Genomic DNA, 18,576 nt, shown 5'->3' on the forward strand with positions numbered 1-18,576 from the left:
ATAACCTTGTGTGTGTGTGTGTGTGTGTGTGTGTGTGTGTGTGTGTGTGTGTGTGTGTGTGTGTGTGTGTGTGTGTGTGTGTGTGTGTGTGTTGCCTTACAAGAGTGAAAATCAAGAGTTATGCTTAATAATATTAGCAATAACTTGTCAATAGCTGTTTGGATATGTGTGTGTATGTTTGTACAGAGAAGGAGAGAGAGAGAGAGAGTTACTTAGTTTAGAACATATCCAAACAGGAATTAACAAGTTATTGTTAATATTAATCATAACGCTTGATTTTCACTCTTGTAAGGCAACTGCCCCATACTGCTTTATTTACTGTCACTTTCTAAGCAGTAGTCTCTTGGACAAGTGATTTCATTGGTCTGCAAGTCTGCAAAGAACTATGATCAGAAAACTTCACAAGTCTGCAAAGAACTATGAGCATTTAATAGCAGTGAATAAATAATAAAGTTAATTGAACAACATGGGTTGAACAATTTTTTCAAATAACTTCACTTCATTTAAAATAAACTGAGTCAACTGTTTTCTTAATATCCATCAAGCTCTAATACAACTAACTGTAGTAAAAAAAAGCTTGACTAAGGCCAAAATTTAGGTTTTAAAGGGTGGGGGGCATTAATTAAACATTTTCCTATTACATTTGCATCCCAAATAAAACACAGTTGTGCTGGTCCCAGAAGCCAAATCATGAGGTTAAACAGAAACCTGATTTTAAACAAAAATGAAACTAATCTATTTACCTTGGCTAAAATGACTGAAATGGAAGACCGGGAGAAAAATCAAATAATTTGTTATAATAGTATGTTGTTCCTATATTGCATTTTACAAGTTCAGAGAACTTTACATATGTTCATGAAATCACCTACAAAACACCTACAAAGTAGATGAGCATTATCCCTATTATTTAGGTGGAAAAAAGAGGCAGGAAAACATTCCTAAGATCACATCATGGGCAAATGGGACAGCCAGGACTAATCTCCAGTTTTGTGAATCCCAGTAAGTAATTTTATTATGATTAGGATTATTACTATTATAGTAGTAGCTGTTCCATTAATAATAGTAGTAGTAGCAGAAGTAGTAGTAGTAGTAGCAGTAGTAGTAACACTAAAGTTTAAATGATTTACAGTTGATTTTTAAAATAATAGTATAACCCTTCTACACATTAAGCAAATGTGCATTATGTGATTTTTGGCAGCTTTCTACACATCTCTGCAGCCTTGCCATGTGCCCCTAGTGGCTGGGCAGACCTGACACTAAAGTTAGTGCCAGGTCACATCTACATGTACATTAATGCACTTTAACTAATTGTGCCTAAATTTCATACCTGCAAATGCACATTTAGCTTATTTTTGCCATTTTTAATGTACGTTAAGGGTGCACACGTGTAGACATGCACCCATAATGTGCACTAAATTGGGCTAAATTGCACATTAAGGCATCTCATGTAGATTTCATAGATTTCTAGAGTTGGAAGGGACCTGGTAGATCATTGGGTCCAACCCCCTACTCCAGGCAGGAAAAAGCACTAGGGTTAGGTAACTCCAGCCAGATGCCTATCTAATCTCCTCTTGAACATCTCCAGAGTAGAGGAAAGCACCACCTCCCTTGGAAGCCCATTCCATACTTTGGCAACCCTTACCATAAAGAATTTCTTCCTTATGTCCATTCTAAATCTATTCTCCTTCAGTTTGTGGCCATTATTTCTGGTAACCATGAGGGGCGCCCTGGTAAACAGAGTGTCCCCTATTCCCTGCTGACCACCCCTGGCAAGTTTGTAGGCAGCCATAAGATTGCCTCTCAACCTTCTCTTGCAGAGGCTGAAGAGATTCAGATCCCTCTGTCTGTCTTCATAGAGTCTTACCTGCAGGCCCTCAACCATACGAATAGCAAAAGTGGCACTGACAAGTGTGGGATTTGTCACAACTGTAGAGGTGCCCTACAATTAAAAAAACAGGGTACCAGGCCCATGTGACTAGCAATTGGCAGGACCCCATTCCTGATCAGTCAGGGATTAATACCCCCATGGTATCCCACTCAAGGCCTGTGACCAAAACTGCCAGGACTCCATTTCTGAACAGTTTGCTCCAGGGATTAATACTCCCACAGTAGTATTCCACTCAAAAAAAGTGGGGAAAGAGCAAGGAAATAAGGGTCTCAAACTCTGAGACAGACCTTCTCCCCCTGTACCTGAGGCTTTCTGTTCACATAGCTTTTGCTTGCCTCTCCAATGAAGTTGGGGGAAACAGCTCCCCACATGGGGAGCAGTTTTTCTGGCTCTCAACTCAGCTGTGCAGCTCTTAGCAGCCCCAGGAGAAAGTGAAACACTTTGGTAGAGTTGTTCTTATATACCTGTTATAACACCACCCAAACCTTGTCCAATTAGGGAGTGCCACTCTCCAGCCTCCCTCTTGCTCAGTCTGCCTGGAGAATCTTCTGCTTCCTCTGGCCAATGAGACCAGAGGATTTTACATATTTTGCCCAGATACAAGCCCCAGGCTACCAAGTACAGAGCACATGGCCAGAACAACAGGGGCCATCTTGCCCACATAAAAATACACACATACATTGGCAACATGTGGGGGTGCACGCAGGTGCGTGTGCACCCCCTGAAATTGGCGATGCATCCCCTAAGATTGGCCAATGCTGCTGGAGGCACCTGCAAGTGGTTGCCGCTGATCACCTCCCCACCGCCGCCACTGAAACCTCCAGCAGCATCTGCAGGTGGTAGCCAATTGCCAGTTGGTGCTCACCACCTCACCTTACTGCCGACACTGCTGACACTGCCGCAGCTACCCAAGTAAGCTCCCTGCTCATCACCGCCACACCCCCACTGACAACAATGCTGCCACTGCCTGTGGGCAGTCACTGTGCCCCCCAGCCTTGGGAGGCATGTGATGTTCATGGACACACGCACAAAATAACACAATACATAACAACCAAAAGCACACACTTTACCATTCACAACCCAAGTGTGTGTAGGTGTTACAATCCATTTTTAAATAATCTAAGATGTTATTTTTAATCTAGGTAAACTAGGTTGGGAGTGAGGAAGAAAGGGGTACAATTCATATAAATTTTTCAACTGATTGTATCACTTTAAATGAAGCTGAGTGACTCCATTTGTAGTTACTGAATGTAGACTATACAGGTAGCATACGTAATGGAAAAACTGCCTCTTACTAGTACTTAACATTTTCCACCAGTTAGAGAATGTGATTCATTAGCAGGATAATGGATGAAGATGAGGAGTTATAAATTTATCCCTATCCTTCTACTGCCTGCTGATTACTTTACACCAAATCATTTATGAAATACATAGCTTTTGCAAGAGACATTTTTTTGCTCACTTATCCACTTATAGTTATGATTTTCTCCCATCTTTCATATTTCACACACACGCATACATACAGGATGAATGCTGCCAATGTTTTGCTCTGGTTTCCCCTATCTGATTCATTGCTGAATACCACACTCTGTACAATGGCTTTAAAAAAATACAGCTAAATCCAGGTGCTGTATGCCAGCAAAATGAAGATTGATATGATTTGGCATTTGGATCATATGCCAGTGTCTCATTTGGTGGATTAAGTGGTCATATAGAATCCCAAGAAATGTCATGCTTTCAATTCCTAATTGTTGAGAAATAGTTCATCTTTTAGTCTTGATGTAGACTGTATTTTGGCTAGCGCTGGAGCAGAGTACATTTCTGGCAATCACTTATCAACTCTCTGTGGAGGGAATGATCCACTGCAGTATTCATCCTCACATACACACAGAGAACATATGCATAGTTCCAAAAAAGAGATTCTCACACTGGAATTACAATTTAACCCAATTACCAAAAGGGAAAAATGCAGCATTTAATGGAACAAAGTACGTAGTCTTCACTAAAACCTTAGTAATGGGCTTCCAGGCTAGGGACAGACATTACACATAAACCAATTTAAGTGATCAGAAACTTATTTAAACCTGTAACAGAACAGATGTTCAGTGCACATAAACCAGTTTGAAAGTGGCTGAAACCAGTTTGAGATAAACCTGGTTGAATGTAGTAGCAGACTTAACTGATTTGATTCAAACCAGTTTATGCAATGTCTGTCCCAGAACCCTTGCTGGTTTAAAATAAATCAGACTCCCCCAGCATCCTGGCATGCTCTCTGGGCTGGGCTTTCTGTTCCACAGCAGGGCTGGCCCCTCCTCTCTTCTCCCTGGCTGGAGCTCCTGCAGAGACTGAAGGCACAGCAGGGTCTGCTTGGCTTCCTTCTGCCCTACCTCCCCACCTCCCTTCTCACTGCTTAAGCAGGGGTTCCCTCCCCTCCCCTTCTCTCCCCTCCCTCCAATCTCCTACAGCATGGACCCCAGCCCCACAGACCCTAGGCATGTGGTATACTATCTAATGCCAAGAGCTATCTGTGTGTGTCTTCAATTTCACTTGAACAGTGAACCCTTAGGACATTTTGGACCTAATCAACAGGTCAGCCTATAAACTGTTTAAGAAGAGTTTGAACTAATGGAGAAAGGATATTGTTTTGCTGATAAGGTGATAAACACTGTTATCAGCTCCCTGCTGGCTTGCTTGCCTGTCAGTTTGCTGCAGACAATATAAAGAAGCAGGGAGGGAGATTGAAAAGCTCTGTATCAACAGATGCATGCACTACACACACACCCTTGCCTCAGAGTGCTAGCAAGGGGCTGGTGTCTAGCAACACTCCTTCCCCTTGAGCAGCCAGTGGGGAAAAGCCTGGGATGGTGCAGGCAGACCTCCCTAATCAAAGCCTCCTGCTGGAGCATGGCCATGCCCGACCTCAGCTCAGTACTGTGCAAGGGAAAGGAAGGCTGCTTCAGCGCCCCCCAGCTTCTAGCCTGAGCCACTGCAGGCATGTGCCTGAATTTCCTCAATCCAGAGAGAATGTCTCTCCAGGTACAAACCAGTTCAGCCTATCCAGGTTAGACTAACCTGCAAAGATTGAATTAATTCAGGCTCAGGCTTTTTGAATGTCTGTCCCTAGCCCCAAATTTTCCCTTATTTATCAACAAGGGAAATATAGGACAGCTAAGAAGAATGACCCAGGACAAAAGAACATGAAAGGGAAATATATTCTTTGAAATGCATGTGAATTTCAGAAAAACTATCACTAAGTCAATATCTTTGGCTACATGATTCATGGAATGCTTTCTTCTCTCACTCTCTTTTCCCTCCTCCCCATTTTTCCCTGGTATTTATTTTCATTTGGCTCTGAATCCTCTCTGTTTAGAAGAGTTCAACCTTCAGCCTCTGCAGAAATGTCCTTTGGCACTAGGACAAAGAGGTTCTAAACAGTAAAAGTAAAAAACCTGTTCTCTCCAAAATTTTATTAGCTGTAAATTAAATTAATAAAAATTACCCTTTTCTCTCTATTGATTTCTTTCCCACTGCCCCAGAGCTAAGCCCAATTATACATGTCAAAGATTCCTTCTTCTTAGGAAAAAAAAATCCAGAATGGAGAGCCCTGACTCACATTTAGGCACATTTAGAGGGTGTCTTATTTTCACAAGTCCCTACGGTACAATGGGCTTCACTTTCCAGAGAGTAGGAATAAATCTCTTAAGAAGAAACACAGCCCTGAAGTAACCACAATTCCCAGAGACATCAAATGCCTTTATATTTCCAATTCCAGTGGAATGAAGGGAAGTCGAGTTAGATGTCTTAGGTCACCAAAAACAAAATCTAATGACATCTGTGTCTATAGACTTGTATGTATGTATGCACATGTGTATGTGTATGTATATGCATATGTATACATCTGTGGACACAGATGTCACTAGATTTTGTGACATTGTGATGTGTATGTGTGTGTACTTTGTAATTTTTAATTAAAGAAAGGTCACAATAAACTGCTAGGCAAACTGAAGGTTGCAGAAGTATTCCATGTGTGTATGCTTCATAGAAAAACTTGACTATAGAAGGATGACTTGCTTTACTCAGAGGGGCCTGAGACCAGCCTACTTTGCATATCAATCCAAGCTGAGAAGCAGTCAAGTGGTTATGGGAATGAAGAGTTACCAAATGTCCCAGTTTGATAGGGATAGTCACATTTTGAAAAGTTGCCCCAGAGTCTCATAGTAACTTAAAGACTTGATTTTACCTGGGAAAAAAGATACATATATTGCCACTGAGCATCCTATACTGCCGAAATACAGAACCAGACAGCACCAAGGCATGCCATTCCCACTCTACACATGCTACCTCTTGAAAAAAGTAGTACATCCATCTTTGGGCAGCACTGCACATGCATCAAAAGCATAAGGCCCATCTTATTGGAAGGTAGGCAGCACCACGCTTAGGCCATGACATTCTTAGATAAAGGCTCAAGAAAGCCTTTGACTTGATCTCCCATGATGTCCTCATGGTTAAACTGGGGAACTGTGGCCTCGACCATCTCATGGTCCAATGGCTGGGGAACTGGCTTCAGGGTTGGACCCAAAGAGTAATAGTTGACAGGAGCAAATCAACGTGGCATAAGATGAACAGTAGTGTCCCTCAAGTCCCAGTACTCAAGCCAGGACTCTTCAACATCTTCATTAATGATCTGGATCCAGATGTTAGAGGTGGACTGGTGAAATTTGCAGCTGGCACTAAACTATGGGAGAAGGCAGTCACACTGGAGGACAGGCTGGGGATATAGGCAGACCTGGACAGGCTTGCAAGGTGGGTGAACCAATACCTGATGGCATTCAAAGTAGAGAAGTTCAGGGTGCCCTACCTTAGAAGGAAAAACCAGCATCATACATACAGGCTTGGCAGTGCTACTCTCACCAAAGGGGAATCACCCACATGATCAAAGGCCAAGAGAGCAAGCCTTACAAGGAGAGGCTGAGTAACATGGGACTCTTCAGCCTGAAGAGAAGGCTCAGGGGGGACTTGGTGTCACCCTATAAGTATATAAGGGGTTTGAACCAGGATCAAGGAGAACAGTTGTTCACCAGGGCTCCCCAAGGGAAAACAAGGTCTAACAGCCACAAACTTCTGGAAGGCCAATTTAGATTGGACATAAGGAAAAACTTCTTTACAGTCCAAGTGTCCAGGTTCTGGAACAGACTCCCCCCAGAGGGGGTACAAGCACCTACTCTGGACTCATTAAAAAAACACTTGGATGCTTATCGTGCTAGGATCCCCAGCAGACTTCCTGCCTATGGCAGGGGGGCTGGACTCGATGATCTTGTGAGGTCCCTTCCAGTCCATAATGTCTATGAAATCTATGAAATCTATTAAATTACTTCCAGTTCAGACAGTACCACCATAAAGCAAGAGCAGTGTCTCACAAAACATAAAGGTTTTATTGGCATGAGAAACCAGCGTTGACAGCCAATAAGGTTAGGGACAGATGTTCAAAAGGCTTGATCCTGAATTGATTCAGCCTTTGCAGGTTAGTTTAACCTGGCTAGGTTTAACCAGTTTGTAATCATACAGACATCCCCTCTGGACTGAAGAAATGCAGGCACATGCCTGCACTGGCTCAGACTAGAAGCCAAAAGACACTAGAGCAGCTCTCCCTTTCCTCCTACAGTGCTAAGCTGAGGTGGGGTATGGCCAGGCCCTGGCAGGACACTCTGATTAGGAAGTTCTCCCCCACCCTCCCCCACTGCTCCTGACCAGTGACAGAGCCAGCATGGAGTTACACAGCATTTACTTACAGAGAAGGGAGTTACACAGGGAATAACACAGCATTTATCAGCCCATCAAGAAAACAAAAACTTGTTTCATTAGTTCAAGTTCTTTTTAAACAACTTTTTCCAAGGAAGGAACAGAGAGATGTTACCAGCTGACCTGTTGATTAGCTCTAAAAAGACCTCAGCTGACACTGTCCTGTATACTTTTGTCCTGTTTGCCTTACACAGACACCTCTCAGCATTAGCTAGCATACCACATGCTGGCTATGGTCTGTGCAGTGGGATACGGGAAGGGGGGATCCCTGCTTGAGCAGGGAGTGCGGGGTGGGGGGCAGTGAAGGAAGGGGAAGTCAGGCAGAGGGGCAGGACTAGCCTGTTCTCTGGAACAGACAGCCCCGTCCAGGGCTGAAAAGCATCTATGATGCTGGGGGATTCTGGTTTAAGTTAAACCAGGAAGGGGTGTGGAACAGACATTGCTTAAACTGGTTTGACCCAAATCAGTTAAGTCTGATACTACATTCAACCAGGTTTATTTCAAACTGGTTTCAGCCATTTTCAAACTAGTTTATGTGCACTGAATGTCTGTTTTGTTACAGGTTTAAACCAGTTTCTGATCACTTAAACCAGCTTATGAATGTCTGTCCCTAGCCCAATAGTCTTGCAAACTAATAAACACTCCAATCTTCAATTTTTGAGAAAAATTATCTAGAAATTAGCAAAGAACAATCTCTAACTTCCCCTATGAACTGCCAGCATCCCAGATATTTCCTAATTGGGTTCCAAGCCATAGGGTGAAACTGAAAGTACGTGGGCATAGCATAGCCAAGTAGCCAGTATGGGTGCTGCATTAGCTTGCATGGGTAAGAATAGGAAGGAGGCTGCAACATTACAGACATATAAGGTATATAAGCCCATCAGGGAAATTCATTACAGTCACTCAGTTTACTAACAATTACGCTGAAGCCTGTGCCGCCCCATCTACATTGCGGTTACCTTTGTTAGCTTGACTGAAGTGAACAAGGTCATGCCTAGGTGTACTGCAATCAGATTATTTTTGTGGTTTAGAAATATCTTAAGAGAGAACCCGAAGCAGTTTAATTGAGGGGAAATTTTCTCTTGCCTGTGAACAAGGAGCACACATCCATGCACATTATTCTGGCTGTCTCTGTGATGGCTGATGAATAAGAGATAACTCAATCAACTTGGAATGGAACTGGGGATGCCAAGAATTAATTTAGGCCCTTCTCTCAGACTAAACCCAAGGGGATTGTGATAGGAAATTGTTCCACTGCCTAAAATGCCCTTACTCAGAGATTCACACAAGACTCATACCTCTTCATTATCTATTTTACATATAATTTATTTGTATTACACACAGTCATCAGTCATTTAAGGACAATATTAATATAAATATATGTATGCACCACCAAGCTGTAGGTGATGTCCCATATCACATCTGCTTGGCATCAAGCAAAAACAGCAACATTTCCATGCAATCCCAGTGTTCAAGCCACAAACACTTCAATGAGTGACAAACACTTCATATAACCAGGAGTTGTGAGAGATTTGGTTAAGCTACACCTCAAAGAAAAACAATCAGTCCTGAGAATCCAATTACACCAGTATTAAGAGACAGAGAAAGATTGAAGCCAATTCATTTTGGAAACCTCAAAACTTCTTAGACTAAATTATCTACTAGAGTATTATTAATCTAATATCCCATGACGGCAGTACCAGAATTGGATGCTGTATACAAAGCAAGAAGGGGTCAGAAGTCCTTGGAAGCTAAGGACTGGCTTAATTTTCTGAATAAACCTCAAACTTCTTAGGACAGTGCAAGTTGATGACAACCAGGGAAGCTGATGATCTTCTTTAAGGTCCTTGTTTGCATGAAGAAGTTGGGGTAACCCTGCAGTGAGGCTAAATTCTGTGCTTATCCTAATTAAAGGAAAACAACAGATAAAAAAACCCTCTGTTACTTTTATGTACAGGATTTTTCATTATCATACTTCTTAGCAAAAAAAAGCATGTCATAGTTAAAAATAAATAAGATTTAAATGTATGTAAATAAACAACTAAGCTCCGCTCAAATAATTCAAACATACATGTGTAAAATATGACAAAAATTATACAACATAAGGCGAAAAAAGTCTTGCAGCTATAAACATAGATATACAGATGCAGATGAGAATCACGTTTCAATAGAACTGCTCCTTTTGGTTTGGTCAGGGAAAAAAAGAAAGTTTGAGATAATCGTACAACTATAAACCATTCTGCATGTGTGTAGATTGTTGACTAGAAATGTCAGTCAAAAGCTTGAGCTCTCTGCCTAGAGACGATTATAAACATTGAGAAAACATTGTTTTAAAATATTTTGGCTACATCTTTTCAATCAATTACTGATTTTAAATGCACAATTTTTCATGTCTATATCAGTGCCTACTGCCTACACTAATTTGTATGAGGACAGCACAGCATGTCAAGTAAATACTATAGACATTCTTGTCCGACACAACACAAATAGTTTCATGTTGCTAAGCTGCTTTTTTCTCATTCACCAATTTCTATTTTAATAAAATGTAGCTCTAAAGGATAATTGCATGGCAGACTATAATGTCTGGAGTGTTTCCAGTTGTTGCATTAAACATTTGCTTCTCTCTGCTTCTGAGAATGCTTTTAATAATTATCTGGCTTGTTCTTGTTTGGTAGTTTAACAACAGGACATACAGTATTCATAAACAAAGCCTAGCGCTCCTCCATAAAAGACAAAAATCAAAAGTTTTGGAGGTCCCTCACGAGTAGGAAGACAAGATGGCTTTTTTTCTCTCCTCTAATTTTCAATTTTTGTGTCTTGTCTAAGTGTTCCAGCCTAGCTACATGACACTGAAAGACCAGTACTGGTCTATCCATTTCCGATTGGGTACCAGCTTCAACAATAACTGAATGGAAGCAAGGTGTGACATGCTGGAAGATATGCCAGATATACTGCTCCAAAACAGGGTCTGGATTAAAGTTATTCTCTAATATAGCACTCAGGGTAGGATGAGGATGTGGTTAGTGTGAGTCTAACAAATCACTAGGCTGTCCTGAAGCTGCCAGAGATTACTGCCTTGGGTTCTTCATTATACTGGCATTAGAAGGTGCTTAGGCTAATGTATTAAATGACTTCAACATCTTCACACAAGACGATTCTTTAGGCCTGATTGTGAAGCTCCTGGCTACCAACACATATGTCAGGCTGTCCCAAGGTAGTTTATGGCTCCAAACAAGCATCTGGCCACAAACTAGATCTAAGATATAAATCTGGCCACAAACTAGAACTAAGATATAAATTGTCAGTTAAAATAAAATTACACCGTTGTCATATACTGAACGTTACCACGTATAGATTAAGGTTCAAGACTTTGGATCTGAAGGTTAATGGAATCAGAGAAGGGGGCTCTAAAGGAAGTAACTGTCTACCCAAAATAATACCTCTTTGAGAGTCTAATGAATAGTCCTATGGCAATTTTTGGCATGGCTTTGATTGACTTTATTTCTTTGCCATCACAAGGCACCATGTGTAAAGCTGCTTTGTTCTTTCTTTGATGAAAGAAATGAAAGACAGCTATAGCAGGGCGTGGCAATATATGGCGCATGGGCCAGATCCAACATGTACAGCCACTAGATCTGGCCTGCAGAGCTAGAGGTCTTTGCCTCTGCCCACAACCATGCCCATACTGGGTCTGGGCCATGAGGAGTTCTGCTGGAGCCAGCTATACCTATACCTGTGCTGCTGCTGCTTCTCTTTACCCTCCCAGCTCTTGTCAGACACAAGCCAGGTGGATTCAAGCATAAGCAAAGGCAAAGCCCTCCAGCTCTGCAGACCAGGTCCAGTGGCTCTGTGGGCCAAGGTGTATGTTGCTGGCTCCTGCCACAGACTAATGGTCATGTGTGGCCTTGTAAACACTGTGGTAAAAAGGAACACCCTTTTGTCCTCCATGCAACCATGGGGAAAAGCACCTGTAAAATGAGACTAATAATGTGTTATTAAAGTATTTTGAGTATATTCTCTGTGCTGTGTAAGAGTTAGTTCTACTTAGTTATGTATATTACAGTCTCATAAAGTAGCCTCATGGTCTGGAATTTGGCAATCTTTGACATGTAACTAAGTCAGACAGTTACCAACAGATCAAATTCACACAATATTGGGGATTTCTTCGAAGCAACAGCTTTTGGAGACACCAGACACACTGTTGAAAATGTCCACGAAACTGATGTGGCCCTCCACAGCTTTGGGTGGGAGTCCCAGAGCACCCTTGAAAAGGTTATTTATTTGCCTCTTTTTTCTATTTTCTTTGCACGTCCGCTCTAAGGAGTCAATTTTTGAAGGTGTTTTCTTTTTTCATCTCTGCCAGATGTTCATCTCATAGATAAACAATGTCTGTATCAATTACTTCCATCAGCATGATCCTGAGGCTTCCTATTTTTCAGGTGCTCAGTAGTGGAGCCACAAAGGATCATCACTTAATCATTTTCTGTCACTACATCATCTTTGTGCTCCTACCACTTGTGATGCACCAGCATCCTACTAGCTGCACAAGTCCCAGTGAAGGGAAATGAATGCTTGGCTATTCCTTTCCCAGAATCCAGCCTATGCTGGTTTTGTGCAAACTCTGACAGCATACCTTATTTGTTTCAGTAACTGTCCGTGATTTTACTGGATTTATGAGCATAGGTATTCTACAAAGATATTTAACATTTCAGCTAAAATAATATTGATACCCTCTCGCTCTAGCACTTTCCCAGGTCTTTACTTCTTTAAGGGCATTCCTGGCCATTTCTGTTTATATTTAGAATTAAAATGTACTGAACATCTTCTTTAATCCATGCAGCATTATTGGTGTGAATAACTAGATTATCCCCATATTTTATTTTCCAAAACATGATTCTCTTCCATAGGTCTGGAATATGTGGGTCTGTTTCTACTGTTCTTTTAAAAATATCTTGAAATAATATTCTTTAGTCTGTGTTAGAGTTGGTTCTGCATGTGCGTCTTAATTCTGAGCATCAAATCTTAATTGTTTTTTCCGAAACTAGTGTTTTCCTGTTTTAATTCTTCTGTGAATTTATTATAGTATCTGTCTCTTGCTTAGTTCTCAAGCCTCCTCAATTATGGAAGTAGAAAATGGTTTGTTTTTCTTCAGGTAACTGGAACCAATATGCTATGATTTTATCCCTACTGTTTTGCAGACTCTTTTGGTAGCAACTGCTATTCATTACTGAGCTTCACTGATATTATGGGCTTGACTGCCTAATGTAAATGTAAAAAAGAGACCAGGGAACAAGGAAGAGGAAGTGCGACTCTGTGGTTCAGTGAGGAACAAGGCAGTGGCCTCCAGTCCCTGCTGCCAGGATCCTAAACCAATGAAATTGCTTTCCTTGCAGTTCTGAGTTGGATGCCTATGCTCCGAGGAGTTGCAGAAATTCAGGCGTACCCCTGAATTAATCCACACATCCCTATCTACTACCTATAGACATCCTGCTGAGCAACTGAGAGATTCAGGTTGTCCTTGGGTCACTCAGGTCTCCACATTCAAAGAATCATGGAAAGTTATGGCTGGAAGGGACCTCAGGAGGTCAATTAGTCCAACCCCCTGCTCAAAACAGGACCATCCCCAACTAGATCATCCTGGCCAAGGCTTTGTTAGCCGGGTTTTGAAAACCTCCAAGGATGGAGCTTCCACCATCTCTCTGGGTAACCTGTCCCAGTGTTTTACTACCCTCCTAGTGAGATAATTCTTCCTAATATCTAACCTAAACTTCCCTTGCTGCAACTTGAGACCATTGCTCCTTGTTCTATCAAATTGCTCCTTGTTCTTCCAAAACAAACATGTTGTGTTCACTGTACAGGAAGCCTGGGTGCCTAACACCTTCTCCACTCAAGGAAAAATAGTTCTACCCTTCCCACTCTTTGTTTGATATGCATGAGATTACTAGCGGGGTTAGTAAGCAGCCAGTTGACTACAGAACGTAGAAGAAAAATCAATTCCTTTCAGATCTTGTTATAATTAACTGTCTCTTAGACTTTAACAACCATGAAAACAAAATTGATAGGTTAAGGCATCAAATATGTGGCCTGTGATCAGATCAATCTCATCTGTAGGACCTGATTTAAATCGTGATTTTGCATTTTTCATGAAAACCACAAAATTAAGTAATTTTCAGGAAAAATGTGATTTTCAACAATATCCTCCAGGAAACACCCATATCATGGCATTTTATTGCAACAAGATGGCTGCTGCAGGCTGGGGAAAACAAAAGCCTAGTAGCCCAAATGGGGTTGTGGAGGAGAGGTCACAAAAGGGTTGGGGGGAGAAGAGAGCTTGGGGATGGGTAGGGGAGGAGCTGTTTGCTCCTCTGGGCAGGAAAACTAGGGCTTCAGGGGTTGGGGGCAAGGGGAGAGAACACACACGGAGAAGCAAACAGCCCTTCCCCTACCTGGTGCCAGGGCCATCTGCCAAGGCAGCCTCTAGGAGCCCCAAACCCCCAGTGCCCCAGTTTTCCCACCTGGAAGAGCAAACAGCCCCTCTCCTTCCCCATGGGGATGGAGACACAGGCTTCTCAGCAGTGATCACAGGCCTTGGGGGCAAGGTCTCTGCTACTGCACTTAAACCTGGCCCTAAACCTGCCCCCTCAGCCAGTCAGGGTGTGGGAGGGGGTGTCACAATCTGGGCATGAAAATGGCAGCCCCTGCCACAACTGGGCCACAATATTAGCATGCCAGGGTCATGATTTAAACCAGGGGATGAGCCAAAGGTAAATAAATGCAGCATTATCTTCCTCACTCTACAGTCAGCCAAGGAACAGACCAGCTTCAGAGTTATGAAATCATCAGCTTTAAACTAATCTTAATAAAGTATCAAAAAAACCTGTCAACATCTTTGTACTGCTGATCATTTTAAAATATGGAATAGGGATGGAGTAAAAGAGAAGCTCAGAACAATGGAATCTGGGGAACTGCTGCAGGAAAGGAAGTAAAAAGGGAAAAAATAAGGAGAGAAACACAAATAGGGAAGAGGAAGAGAAAGATAAAACATAACAGGCATGTCTAAAGAGGGAGACATTTTATTGTGTGTGATTCTGAAATTACCAACATGCTTATACATACTTACTAAATTATTATTTTCTATGGAAACTAAATTTCCCATCATTATAATTGAAGTTTCTGCTGAATGAATGAAAAGGGTAAGGAGTCCGAATTTGATGCCCATGAATCAGAGGTAAAAAAATTCAGCTCCTCTCCAAAGAATCAGTACAGTGGCTCTACTGAAGACAGTAGAGCCACTGTCTAATCAACCTGACACAGAGGAGATTTACCTTAGCTGAGGCAGTCATTCATGATTGCACTGAATGTAACTGAGGTTTGAAAAGCTGTCTATAATGGGCTTTGCCATTTAAGTCTTCTGGGTTCCTTTGCATGTTGCTTGCTCACTCACTCTCTTTCTCCCACTCTCTCTCTCATTTTTCCTGTCTTTTGTTATCATCATGTAATTTATATTCAGATAGCACCCAGAAGTCCTAGTTAAGGGTTAGGACTCATCTCATTAGAAGCTTTCCGCAAAAAAAATTACTTTTTCCTATGTATCCTGAAAAAAGACTTTGGCTCAGTCTCATCTCTTTCATTTGGTCATTCCCAACAGGCCTTTGACCAAGAAAGCCTACCGCTCAATTTCCCTAATTAGTTACATGCAATGAAGGGAGTGCACTGATTAAGTACTTGAAATGTACCAGAGTAGCATGAGTCTTCAGTTGTTCCTGTTATATCAGGCCTAAATACATTTCAGGCTAAAACCTTGAACCAATACCAAAAAGAAAATGGAGGTCAGTGGAGCCCAGTACTTAGAATACAATAAGTTCTCAGTTATTCTTCCTATTAAAGAGGTGGACAGCTGTATTTTTACACAAAATAAGCTGTAATGCCCTTAGCTTTGGGTCCAGTTATGGATGGGTACCACGATCCATTCTGTAGGTAACACACACAAGGTTCACTGAACCCAGATCCTCATTTAAGAAAATTAGCTCCTTTTGGTACATCATAGAACAGGAGTGGGCAAAATACGGCCCACAGGCCAGATCCAGCCCACTAGGCCATTCTGTCTGGCCCACAGAGCCCCTAAATATTTTTTTTTAATTTAATATTTATTTGCCTCTGGCTCCTGTCAAAAATGACAGGGGACAAGGGCAGTATGACCCAGGGGAAGCCATGGCAGGCCCCTGGAAGAGCAGGGCCTGCCAGGCCCCACTCCCACCCCAGCTGGAAGCCCCTGCCTAGCAGAGGCTTCTGGCCTAGGACCATGGGGCTGTTCCTACCTGTGCCAGAGTGGGAAACTCAGGTAAGAGCGGGATCGGGGCTGTGTACACTGGTCCCTGCCTGACCACAGGGCTAGAGCAGGGAGCTGAGAGCAAGGGAGCATGCGGGAGCCAGCGCTGGTGTTCTGGGGCCAACACTGGTAGGGCCAAAAGTGGGGTGGCTCCCCTCTCTCCATGCTTTGGCACACCAGCCCAGCTCCACAGAATCCAGCCAGCTGCACCCCAGACTCTTGACAACCTGCTCTGTGCCCTGCCAGGGCACTGCCCGGCTGTCACTGGCTCCCAGCCCCCCATCCAGCCCTGGGAGCAGTGCAGGGGATGCCTGGGACCACTGGGGGTGGCACAAGTTAGTGGAGACATGGCCCAGGGCATTGGAAGTGCAGGGAGGTAGCACAGAATTTGAATTACATGCCTGAGGCTTGATGCGGCAATGGCCTGGCTGCCCCCAACATGAGAGGCTCTAGTGGGTGCCACCACCCCAGGGGTAATGGCCCCAACACCCCTGCACACCCCACACACTATGCAAGGGTAAGACTGCATTTTGAGCTATTATGCAATCACTTCTACATATAAAGCAGAAACACACAAATATCAGGACAAAAATATATATATTTTTAATTGAATTAAAATATAATATTATGGGTATTTGATTTTTAGTACATAATTTGTCTTCTTTCTGGTTCTAAGATAACAAACCCTCTTCTGTGAAGGAGTACTTTTACAGGCAAGGGGAGGGACTTCCGGTGGCAAGGGTCAGAGGTCAAGGGTGGGACTTCTGGCCCCAAGATGGCGACCAGGGGACGGGGCACCTGTCAAGGTGCAAGGCTTCCCATGCAGCCCTTGACAGGTTGCCAAAATTCACTAAGCAGCCCTCTGCCTGATATAATTGCCCGACCCTGGCATAGAAGAAGCCATTTCTCACTTCAAAACTAGCTTACATCCAGTAATGATGAATCCAACAGGAACCCACAGGTTTCAGATTATCACTGTAAGTGGAGAGCAGGAAATTTCACTGGAAGAAGTCAGCTTCTTCACCATCTTCTTAAACATTTTGTTCTCCCAAACATCTCCTAAGACTTGCCTATATTAAAGTGAACCCACAACTTGGGTTTTCCATTGTCACGAATTGGGATAACTTTCCAATAGAATTAGTCATAAATACTGAGGAGATTTTTAAACCAATGGTAAGGGAGGCTTAAAAATTTCTACAAGATTGCATTAAAATAGATGTTTTCAATTAACAAAAGTTACTTTGAAATATATTTTCATTAAGATATGTTTACAGCACCACATACCACACATTCAGTTGTTGTCTGTGCTGTGGGGGGGAGGGAAGGGGGGAGCTTGACCCCTGGATATCCAAGGGTCAAAAAAGCCTGCAGAAAAAAAGGCTGAGCAGCACACATTGGGGCAGCATGCACCGCTCAAAACCAGAGGCTGGCCAGCCAGAACTATACTGTGGCTGCCGGCCAGGCCTTGCACGGCAGGATTGCCACTGCTGCAGCCATGAGAGGTCCCCAGGACCCCAGGTAAGGCTTCTGGGGCCAGCCCAGTGGTGGCCTTAACCTCCCCTACTCCAATTTTCCTTCTAAATACGTTACATTGATAGTACAGCTCTGTTGGGGATGTGCTGGATTCTGTCTTAGCTTTTGGGGGGTAATTCTCTTCCAATGTCACTGTTGCACTAATATATGACCAATGACTTCTAAACAATTCTTTGCAATTTAACACTGTATATGTGAGGTTAAAATCATTCCCCCACTATTACAGGAATTAATGCAGATGCACTGCCCACTGGTGCAGAGCTATAATGGCAGCTCTGAAGGTGGAGACTCATTTTAATCCACAGAACAAGTACAGTAAGCAGCTGGGCTCTCCACATGGCCCTAACAATATGCTGCATATCTGACAAAGTAATTCGTCATCCATTAGCCTTAAAAAACTGTCTTCCAGGAACCAACTAGGAAGCTTGCTTTAGAAAGGAGCCACCTACCCAGTAGGAACTGAGTGAAAACTATACATTTATTCCATACAAAATACTGAATGGAATACTAAAAATGACTTGAAATGTAAGCTAAATTTCATTAATGATAACCTAGAGCCAGACAAATCCAGAAAATAAATTAATTGTTATGAGGTATGAAATCCTACCTTCAGTGAAGTCAGTGGCTAAATTCCCATTGATTTCAATGAGACCAAAGCTCTCACTGTGCGGTTGTTTATATTCACTACTTTAGTCCCACAGAATCAATTGCTATTTTCACCAGGAACTATGTCAATTGTCCAGGGAACTTAGAGGGCATTAAGTTAATCAGCCATCTTTGCTAAAATCTTGTGTTAAATCACTGTGTACATACCACCTTTCATCATTCCCACTTCATAGCACTTTCGTAGTCGGCAAGCTTGGCAGCTCTTTCTCCGGTTCTTGTCGATGGTACACTGATTAGTAGCAGGACACATGTAGTCATTGTGCCCTGTACATCCAGAGGAGAAAGAAAAAACAATTATAAATCAAAAAATATATGAACACAGATGCAAGTTTCTATAATGATTTATTTTAAATTTCTCACT

At 42.5% G+C, this 18,576-nt stretch overlaps 1 protein-coding gene across 4 annotated transcripts in view; it reads right to left on the minus strand.

Moving 5' to 3' along the window:
• ESR1 (estrogen receptor 1) overlaps positions 1-18,576 on the minus strand; it is a 339,043-nt gene that overhangs the window by 114,832 nt on the left and 205,635 nt on the right. For 3 of the 4 annotated variants that reach the window (XM_019527361.1, XM_019527360.1, XM_019527364.1), the window contains exon 4: positions 18,363-18,479. In XM_019527361.1, the coding sequence (XP_019382906.1) occupies positions 18,363-18,479 (117 nt within the window). The remainder of the gene's footprint in view (positions 1-18,362; positions 18,480-18,576) is intronic. The other variant, XM_019527362.1, reaches the window with a different exon arrangement.

This window comes from Gavialis gangeticus, unplaced genomic scaffold (assembly GCF_001723915.1).
Source record: "Gavialis gangeticus isolate Ggan-Ray unplaced genomic scaffold, GavGan_comp1, whole genome shotgun sequence".
In the NCBI taxonomy this organism is placed as follows: Eukaryota; Metazoa; Chordata; order Crocodylia; family Gavialidae; genus Gavialis; species Gavialis gangeticus.